Source organism: Melanostigma gelatinosum, assembly GCF_949748355.1.
Source record: "Melanostigma gelatinosum genome assembly, chromosome: 21".
Classification (NCBI taxonomy): Eukaryota; Metazoa; Chordata; class Actinopteri; order Perciformes; family Zoarcidae; genus Melanostigma; species Melanostigma gelatinosum.
In genome coordinates this window covers 12,055,314-12,066,353 of record NC_136654.1, presented here as the reverse complement: position 1 = coordinate 12,066,353, position 11,040 = coordinate 12,055,314, and the positions used below count along the sequence as shown (strand labels likewise).

Genomic DNA, 11,040 nt, shown 5'->3' with positions numbered 1-11,040 from the left:
GAACTTGATTGAAGCACTTTCCTAGGTATTACACCTTTAAGGATGCAATACTTAGACTTTATTTGTCTGACTCAGTACTTATTCTAATTGGTTGGGTTATTCTAGAATAACTAAATACTGTACATAAGGGGCAATGCGATGCCCCTCCCCCACCTCCAACCCCTACTCGCCTTGCCCTTGCTTAGACCATCCATCAACGCGGCCTTCATCTTGATCTCATCTACACACCTGTAAAGTTTTGCGAAAGTTGTGACAGACAGACCGACTGACAGATATAAACACCTGGCAAAATACTTGTACCTCTTCTATGGTAGTTCCTGCTAGTAGTTGTCTCCAGGACTAAATTTAGTCACACACAGATAAGGTGAAAATTATACCAGCAGCTGATCAACACTGTACTTTTTACTCCACTACATTTATCTGTTATAGTAAAGCAGATTATGATTTTACATACAAAATATATGATTATGTTGGCATTGTCATAGTTTTTTTTTTTAAATATATGAAATACTTAGCATTAATTCCTCCTAAACCAGCTGTAGGACACACTACTCATGTCACAACCTACAGTACATAATTATGTAGTCATGAAAAGCATGCATTTATGCATAATGAATAGGCTACATTTACTTGTAAAATACTTCAAGCACATTTAGCTGTTAAACCGTCTACAATTACCATTTTGAATGGTAATTCAATGATGTTACTTGCTATTAGTTTTTTCAGTTCGTATTGTTTATTTTACGTTACATTTAACAGATTATCTAATCAAGGTCCACAATGGTAATGGATTTAAAAACTCAGTCACTGTGCTCTCAGCTGTGGGCGGTGCCAGTGAGCAGTCATCGCGAGACTCCGTAGAATTCCAGGAGCTTGTGTGGGCTCTCTCTGCTCCCCCTTCGGTCCGTTGGGAATGAAGAAAATACACCTATTGCTGCAAACCAGGCTAGTTATGAAACCAAGCCCTAAATGCCAATTTTGCCCTCTGTGACTGGCCAAGAAGTGCTTTCCATGCATGCAGCGTCTCTACCTTGGAGAAAAGCACTGGAACCGTTTGAATTTTTGGACAGTCTATTATTTTTAAAGTAATTTTAAAGATGCAAGCCTGTAGAAGATTTAATTAGCTAGCCTATCTGCTCGTTAGCTAACTGGGCTAACGATAGCACTGGACGAACTTCGCATGGGCTGACTGCTGCGACTGGGAGAGTAGCCTGCTGTCTGGCTGCAAGCTTTCTTTTAGGTTGGGTCCTTCACATGGGGGTCTGTTGTTACTTAATGGAGCTCAAAGGCGGTAACTGTGTACAAATGTGGTTTTTGTGGCGTACGTTATTGATTTGAAAAACCCACTGGCAAGCTAACAGGATATTAGCCACCTTCCTCGACACTCCGCTTTGTGGTTGCAGGCCATGGACTGAAAGGCATTCATCACTGACTGGGTGATGAGAAGGCTGGCTTGATGGCAGCTTATTATTTATTGGGAAGCAGCAGTTGGATACAGCTAAACAAACAAAAGAAGCGTTTGATTTGAACCTTGCACCCTAACAATTCAATTCCTGTTTGGTCTTTCTACTTGAAAATGTATCGAAGTGCTGGAGCTTTTTCCAAGTTGGAATAGAACGCACAAGAACACAGCGGGATTAACGTTCCTCCACTGTTGATGCAAATCTTCCAAACGTTTTACCTCGGCGATAAAAAGGTGGGGAAATAGAATGTCTGCCGCGAAAGAAAACTCCTGTAGGAAATTCCAGGCGAACTTCTTCAACAAAAGTAAATGTCAGAACTGCTTCAAACCACGAGAGTTGCATCTATTGACGGACCAGGACTTGACCCAGGTAAGCAGTGTTACATGTTACGAACAACAATATTCACATTAATAACATTTATATTCTCCGGTGTCTTCAATAATTTAAAGTCCCTTAAATGCCTGCATACTACAGTCAAGAACTGTTGTTGCTGCCAAACGTTGGAAAGTAAAGAGTCGACTGACCGCTACCGCCTTGTAGCTTTCTTAAATGTATGCTATGTTTAATTGAAATAGTTAACAACAGCCCTGCTTTTGAGTTATATCTAAATTGGGTTGTGATGACCAGCAGAGTGTGCGTTACATATCTGTATGTGATAGTGTCAATCTGTAAGTACTTGATGGGCCATTGTAGCTATGATGTAAAGTTAGAGCAGGGGTGGGCAAACTTTTTGGCTCGGGGGCCACATTGAGTTTTAAAATTTGACAGACTGGCCGGGCCAGTAGCAGATGAATGGAGTGTTTGTGTGAACTAATATAAATTACAAGTAAAAGCGATGACCTAAAAAGTAACTTGCATTTAATTCCAGTGGGAACAGTGTTGTTGGTCAGCCTTTTTAACCAGTGCGTCAACGTTTGGTGTCAGTTTGGTTGTGGCAATTCTCAGAACAGATCTGAGGTGTTCATCAGTTAACTGGGATCTTACACGGTATTTTTTTATTGCATGAATGCATATTTTTAGCAGTTTGATTCTTTGAAGGGATCATACAAATATTTGACTGTCACATCTAACATTATCAGAGCTCTGCAAAGTCTTTCCTCGTCTCTCCTCCCTGTGTCATGGTGTGGGTACATCTCACTGGCGTCAGGAAACGTATCAGAATATCCTTATTTTATTGGTTAAACTGCATCACGTGACGTGATTTACAACGCATTGGGCGGTGTTTTTCCTGCACAGCTGAACAAGTTCCGTAAATGCTGGAAAGGAGCGTGAATAACTCCGCTGCATAAAGCAAAGGCCCGCAACCCACTGAAAACGTGTCCGCGACGAACCACCAGTTGAGAATCACTGGTCTGCAGGATCGTGACGAGCGGTGAACAGCTGTTTGTGTGGCGTTTCTTCCTGTTTCATTCACCTACATTCCCCTGGGTCCTAAGCCCCTCCCAGTACATCTTGTTATCACCCTCTTTGCACCAACGTACATTTATAACAAATACCACGCATATTACGGTAATCAGCGTTGCATATGTGTCAAACTCTATCGGTGCATCTCCGGTCTGTCTTTGTTCATCCTGCATCGCTCTGTTCTGTTCTTTAATGTAACGTTACTGGAGCGACGGAGCCTCGCCCAGCTGTTAGCAGACTGTTGTGCTAGCAGGCTCGCGAGCAAGCTGTACCCAGCATGCAGTTCGGCGGTGAACCGGTATAATGGTGTGTGAAGAATTCATGTCATACCGGAAATAAAAAAACGGTAGCCAGCCCTAGCCCTAGTCTTTATTATAGTTTGGGCAATTTTCTACCAACATCTGAGGGGCTGGATTAAAAGGCCCAACGGGCCGTAGTTTGCCCATGCCTGATGTAGAGGAAGTTAGGTACTCATTCACATCTATGGTGTCTTCACTTGCGTATGCCTGGCTTTCACTTGACTGACCAAGAGCGGTGAAAGTTAATTTCTGTGGATTCCTTCTAACTTCAATGGCTTCCTTTGCCTGCAAGTTTAGTCTCTGTGATTGATTATGTTAGCCTCTGCTGTAGTTTATCTACAGCAGTTTGTTTTTAGTGTGCACCCCTGGCAGACTAGTGATCACTATGTGGAAGAACAAAGATGTGTGGAGTAAATGAACATATGAAGAGTAGCTCCATTTAGCTGTGGATATCCTATTGCATGTTTTCCGAGTCCCTGTTTCTCTCCCTCAAATCATTACTTTAGTCTCTGTTGTATCCTGTAATTGATCCCAGAAATGAGGCCCAGATGGGCCCTTGAACACTGCACAAGAGTCAAACGGCAACGTCAGCATTATCTTTTCCTCCGAGTGTGTGGGTGCACACTTGCTTTCTTTTTCAAAAGTTTGTGTTGCATGCTGCACTGAGTTTATTTCAGGGTTAACCCTTCATATGTGAGACTCCTGTGTCAGGACAGACAGTTTACGGTTACATCACTTCCTCTAATCTCCCTGCGACCTGGCCCACACGCTCTTCCACAGCCCGTGCGATGACACCCGGAACCAGAGAGGCTTACTGACTGGCTTTTGAGATTGATATGCAATCAGTTGTGTGGCAGTCGCCTGTATGCTTTTGAAACTGTCTCCAGTTTGTCCGCCATCCAAACGGTAAGCGGGCAGCTCAGTTGCACAAGCAGGTTTTGCAAGTATTCTGTCTGGACGTCCTGGAGCCAGCTAGGGCTATACTGGCCTAAAGCTGTATTGTGTAACGCCACATAAACAGTGTTAGAATTCTGAGCCTTGTTCAACAGGCTCACGGTAAGGGTTAGGCTTTGCAGCATGTTCCCAGTGTATAGAAACTTAGGGGCTAAAACTCAGAGGCGATAAACTTAATCACTCAGTGAAAAGAAAGCTCCAGTAAAACTTTGTAATGTTGTTAAACCACCATGAATAGGTGATTTGGCTCGGTGAATTCGAGCCCTAGAATAAATGCAAGTTATTCAGAACTAAATGGGAGCTGAAGCTTGAGAATGCATTTTTTGAAACAGATGGCCCATGCAAAGCGAAGAGGTAAATGTCTGAAGGACAGTATCTTCTATAAACGGTCTTTGTTCAACACTGTCAGAAAAAAGGGAGGTCGAGGGTGGGGGGCATTATTCTATTTCAGCAAATGTGCTTGAAAAGTAGTTTTTATTTCCCTGCAAATTGTTTTAAGAAAAGTGCTAGCGCTATCTGGGAGAGGTGGTGGGAGGCAAGGCAGTGACGAAAGATACAGGCAGGCTTACATTTACTTGTACGTGGGAGAGACTGAGAAATCCAAGCAGGGATGTCATTGAACTGAAGGAGTGTGAATGGGAGACACAAGGAGAGAAAGGAAGTGTGGGTTGTGAAATCAGAGTAGTTTCCCAGCGGCTGCTGCTTCACATCCCACCATGTGAGGTTATAAGGATACACAGTGGAGTCAACCTTAACAATGCCTATAGTTTTAACATGTACATTCCAACCCAGTAGTACATTCTCAGTTGTTTTCGTCACTCAAAGACAGACCCCATCATCACTTAATGCCAACCTATAGCTCATATCCATGACTCTGCCGATGCCTAATGCAGTGTTTCTGTAAGGGCCTTTTGTATTGAGGATTACTGTTGTGATAATGGAATGACATTCACATGGGTCCTCTCTCTGAGGCCTATTTCCAAACCTAGACAGCGGATTAAGCCCGGATTTTGTAGTTATCCTGACTTAATTGAGCCGTGATTCGGTTTCATGAAAGTAGTGGAACATAAGTTATCGTGGAGATTAATTCTGTGCAGCTAGCCTGCTCTCAGGCTAACAGCCAGGCGTGTTTATTTCTGGTCTCTTATCAGTTCACTTCAATTTAGTCCTGTTCTGTTGTATTGTATAATATAGCCCAAAATCACAAATTTGCTTCAGAGAGCTTTATAATCTGTACAGTATATAACATCCTCTGTCCCAGGACCCTCTCATCACAAAAGGATAAACTTCCCAAAAAAAACTCTGTAATGGGGAAACAAAAGAAAGAAACCTCAGGGAGAGCAACAGAGGAGGGCTCCCTCTCCCAGGATAGACGGAAGTGTGATAGATGTATGTATATATATATATATATATATATATATATATATACATATATATATATATATATATATATACATATATACATATATACACCAGTGGTGGGCAGTGCATTTTATACCTGGGCCTTCATGACTGTCCTGCAGCTGAAACACCTCATTATGACGCCACAGCTACGGTTATTATGTTTCGTGTAAAAATTAAGCTCAACACTAAAAAAACACTAACTGCAGAGTGCAGATACATGAATATGCCGAGAGTGTGTCTCCTCTCTTCTCTGAGTGCAGCTGGGACTGCTGCGCACTACTGTGAGAGTGACCGCCTGTGAGTGCTTTGGGGCGGCTCACGGCAGCACTAGGGATGGGTATCGTTCGGGTTTTTTCCGAAACCGGTGCTAAAACTATACTTTTAAAACGATACCGGTGCCTAAACGGTAGGGCTGCACAATTATACAAATTTTAATCGCGATCACAATTTTGGCTGCCACGATTAAATGAGCATGATCGTCAGCGATATTGACGTTTAAAATGCGTGCTCTGCTACATATCAAATAAAGCGCTTCCTCGACTAACAGTCAGCCAACCACCAGGGGGCGAACGAGATGGGAGGTGTCATGCGCGCACCCTGCAGACTCCGGTATTAGTAGAAGAAGAGAGACAGACAACAGAACAGAGAGCAGACGGTCACGGGTGTCGTGTGAAAGCTAAATCAAATATCAGGAGCAGAAGGCGAGGAGCTAGCCCCTCGAAAAGGATCATCATTCGTACAGCTGTTTGTGTGGCGTGTCTTCCGTCTCTTCCCGTTTCCTTCACCTACATTCCCCTGGGTCCTAAGCCCCTCCAAGTACAGCTTCTTATCAACCTCTATGTACCAACGTACATTTATAACAAATACCACACATATTACACGGTATTCACTGTTGCATATGTGTGTGACCAAAATACATTTAGTTGTTCAGTCTTTGTTCATCCTGCATCGCTCTTTTCTGTTCTTTAATGTAACGTTACTGGAGCGACAGAGCCTCTCAGCTGTTAGCAGACTGTTGTTAGCGAGCTGTACCCAGCATGCAGTTCGGCGGTGAAATTTTATAAATGTACAGTTATTAATGTTACAAATTGTTTGTGTCCCAAACTGTTGTGTCGTGGTGTTTTGCCCTGTTAAAGAGCATTCGTTGTGGGTTGTTAATTGTTGTAACCATGACTAGGGTTCCCTCTCAATACAGTCAAGACTACTAGCTCCGACCGTAGCGCTTCTAGTGGTGAACAATATATTTTGCTGCCTGTTGAGCGACAGAAGTTGTTTCAGCTGTGGTATGACTGTATATGAAAAATTCATATTGTACGGGAAATTAAAACCGGTATACCGCCCAGCCGTACCGTGTAGACCAGGGGTCGGCAACCTGCGGCTCTTTAGCCTCTCTGTTGTGGCTCCCTGAGGTCCCCAACTGGCACACCGGATCCGGACCGAGGAACTAAAAACCGATAGATAATTCGGAATTATACATATTGGGCACAGAGTTTAAACTTTAACCGGCATCTCTTATTCAGCCGTTACGGCACTTGTTCGGCGGTGCAGGAAACACACCGACCATTGCAAATCACATCATGTGATGCAGCTCAGCCAATCAAATATGGGTATTCTGACAAGTTTCCTGATTCGAGCGAGGTTTACACACATACCGTGACACACGGGGCTGAGACGAGGAAAAAGAGAGAAGAGCAGGAGAATTGCGCTAATTGAAGAAGATATCTCACATGATGTTCTCCAAAAAGAGAAATGTGATCAGAGAGAATATAATTTATAACCAAGAATGAACAGAATCTTATGTTAATTATTCCCCACAGGCAGTTAAATCCTCTACCCCTGTCAAGCGCTTTTCCCTGCAGGTGGCTAATCATGATGTTCAGACCCCCGCCCTCTGTAAACTATCAATGGATAAATCCAAAAAAAGAAAAGTCACGGAGGAAAATAGAGTAACTCTGTGTGGACGTCTTCATTTGCTTTCACTGCCAACGATGCTGACTTACCTGTATGCTTCCAGAACAAGCACACAGCATGTGCTGAAGTGTCATGCTGGAGATGAGCGAAAAAGAGCGATTTCTCAGCTGCTGCAGCAAACTTTCCTCTTCATAAGAGCTTGATATTGTTATATCAGGTAAAATTGCAAAAAAATGTCAAGAATTGTCTTTATTCTTGTTCTATATTTTCATAAATACAACAAACTATAGTTTTTGTATATATAATATAACTATATATATATATAACACTTTATTAGCTGTGATATCAAATAGCTTTTGCGGCTCCAGACAAAGTTTATTTGGTGGAAAATAGGGCAAAACGGCTCTTTGCATAGAAAAGGTTGCCGACCCCTGGTGTAGACGAAGATCATTTTCTTATGTGTGGATGTAGCCTGAATGGTAATTCTGTGACGAATGCATTTATTACATTTTTTTAAATTTAATTTTAAGTCTGGCATGTCTTTTGTGTGATTTTAAATTTTGTTTTTTAAGTCTGTTGTCTGTGTTAATGTGATGCTTCTGTGAAACCTTTCCACTGCCATCTTGGCCAGGATACATTTGTAAATAGGATTCTAAATCTCAATTGGATTTTCCTGGTTAAATAAAGGTTAAATGAAAGTAAAAGCTCTCTCTGCCCCCTGCTTTCCTCCCTCCCCCCTTTCAGCTCTCACACTGCAGTTTTAATGATTACCCGTCTCTCTTTTACAGGCTAAACCTATATATGGTGGATGGCTGTGCTTGGCCCCTGAGGGAACTGACTTTGACAATCCTATGCAAAGATCCCGGGTAAGAGCATGCATCATAGGCCTGTGTGTTTGTTCACTAAATGGGTGTACAAACGATGTACACACATGCTGATAGGGATGCACCAATACTAATATCACTGTCGGGCCGATACTGACTCAAATAGCTGAATCTGCTATCGGTGACAATGGGGCAGATCTATTCAATTCAGTTATATATGGGTCAATGACATGACATGCATATTTTTGTGTTAGAGTCCACTATTTCCTTTTTTAAACAATTGAATCAATTGATGACATATATAATTTCATTCTATAAAACCTGTCCAGTTTTGATACACTTTCAGTACAATGAAATATATATTATTTTATGTTTTGGCATCGCAAACCCTGAAAATGTCAGGTGGTGCACCTGTCCTAGCAGATGAACAGTCTAAGGAAACTATTAAAAAGGGTATTTAAATAATAAATTAAATATAAAATACTATGGCATGCTTTTAATGTTGTAACGATTAAAATAAACCAAATTTTTACAAATACCAAGCTGTTGCGATAATTAAAAAACTTGTCCAGCAATTTGAATGTTCTCAAATATCAGGGTGGCACAACTGTAAAGATGGGACTTTTATTATGAAATGAAGGTGCAAAACAGTAAACAGGATATTGCATCATCAAGAGGACCTCAACTGACCTTTATAGCAGAGTGAAAATAATTTAATATCTCTTTTGAATATTGATAAAAACAGCTACTTTCAACTTATAGGTAGAGTGGTTCACTTTCCATGTCAGGGCAGTACAACCAATGTAAAACTAGAAACTTTTTATTTTATCATAAATGTCTTTATTCTATTTAAAATGTATATGTATGAAGTTGTTAGCAAGAACAAAAGCTAATGCTAGTGTCCTAGTAGATGCCTGTTTGATTTGAAACAAGTTGCAAATGTCAGGTGGCGCAACCAGTAAGGCAGGTGGCACAACTGCAAATAATGTTACGCTATATTATATTTAAAGGTCTAATATTATATTTTAAAAAATTCTAAAGTTTAACAGTGTTAAGTTCACGATATTATACACTTTCAAACTATTTTCATGATATTAATGAATATTGTTTAACTATTAAGGATGCCACTGTCAAGTAAAGCAAAACCAGCACGACACAGAGAGCAGACAAGTCATGTGTCGAGTGTATGCAAAACGCTGCTACAATGAGGTAGAAGCTGCAACACCCCAAGCGGAAGCGACTGTGATTTTGCCTATTCCAGTTATGTGCTAAACATGATTACTATGAAATATTTACTTCTGTTACTTAAAAAGAGACTGTTGCCTAAAAAAATGTTGTTGTATTTGAAATAAAAATGCAAATTATCTGCATTTTTCCTGTGATTACTAATAATGTCAGGTGGCACAACTGATAAATGTCATGGTGGTGCGACCAGGTAAAATATTAATTTAAAGCAATAAATAATAGGTTTAAGTTTTAATAAGTTTTTTTTGCTTAATATGATGTGAAGAACTGTTGTATTGAATGTATTCATTTGTATTATTAAGTTTAAATGTAAAATCAAAAGGTGTGTGTGTGTGCGTGTGTGTGTGTGTGTGAGAGAGACCAGGGGTCTCAAACTCATTTTCACGCCGGGCCGCATCATGGTCGCCCACAAAGGGCCGGTTGTAAATGTAACTATTCGTAACATATTGTTAAATAACTCTCTGCATTTGATTATTGTTTATTCAAGTGTAGAAATATTGTACATGCAGTTATATAAATGCAAAACTATATTTAAGCTCATTTCTGTTATTGTAACTTAAATCCTTTTAATTTGGGGTTAAAAAACTCACATTACTCTATCAAAGATCAAACTATTAAAGAAAATAGCAAAGACAAAATATCAAACAAGTTATTACAATAACTTTGTTCAACGCTTAAAATCCTTTCAAGGGTGCGTTTGCACAGTTGTTTTAAAGCCACGTTTAAAGTAGTCTTCAATGTCCTCACAATACATTTCCATTTCAAATGTACAGTAACCAGCCAAATATGCTTCTATGACTGTTTAAGTATCTCATAATTTTGACTTTCTATTTCATAATTGTGACTTTCAATCGCCTCATTTTGACTTTCAATCGCCTCATTTTGACTTCCAATCGCCTCATTTTGACTTCCAATCGCCTCATTTTGACTTTCAATCGCCTCATTTTGACTTTCAATCGCCTCATTTTGACTTTCAATCGCCTCATTTTGACTTTCAATCGCCTCATTTTGACTTTCAATCGCCTCATTTTGACTTTCAATCGCCTCATTTTGACTTTCAATCTCATAACTTCGATTTTCAATCTCATAACTTCGACTTTCAATCTCATAACTTCGACTTTCAATCTCATAACTTCGACTTTCAATCTCATAACTTCGACTTTCAATCTCATAACTTCGACTTTCTATCTCATAATTTCGACTATGTGGATATTTTTATTATCAAGACTTTAAAAAAAAATTTGTTTATTAATTTACAGTTTTTTTTAAAAAGAAAATTTTGGCAGATTCGCGGGCCACATAAAATGACGTGGTGGGCCGGGAGTTTGAGACCCCTGTGTTAGACACAGTAGACACTCTAGGGGATACAAAAATTTCAGTTTGAATAAATATTAGGAATATATATAAATATTTTTTATAAATATGTGGTTGCGCCACCTGATATTTGTTAGCATGTGAAGTTAAAAAAATACTTTAAAAAACGATTTAAAACACTATGAAAAGTTGGTTCACAACTTAGACTTGTTTCACCACATT

The 11,040-nt window shown here is 40.1% G+C and overlaps 1 protein-coding gene across 5 annotated transcripts in view; it reads left to right on the top strand.

The window, feature by feature from the left end:
* Nucleotides 1–923: 923 nt before the first annotated feature.
* LOC306795443 (myosin phosphatase Rho interacting protein) overlaps nucleotides 924–11,040 on the top strand; it is a 55,892-nt gene continuing 45,775 nt past the window's right edge. For all 5 annotated transcript variants that reach the window (XM_079293959.1, XM_079293961.1, XM_079293960.1 and 2 more), the window contains exons 1-2: nucleotides 924–1,832; nucleotides 8,224–8,301. In XM_079293959.1, the coding sequence (XP_079150085.1) occupies nucleotides 1,710–1,832; nucleotides 8,224–8,301 (201 nt within the window). In that variant the 5' untranslated portion in view covers nucleotides 924–1,709. The remainder of the gene's footprint in view (nucleotides 1,833–8,223; nucleotides 8,302–11,040) is intronic.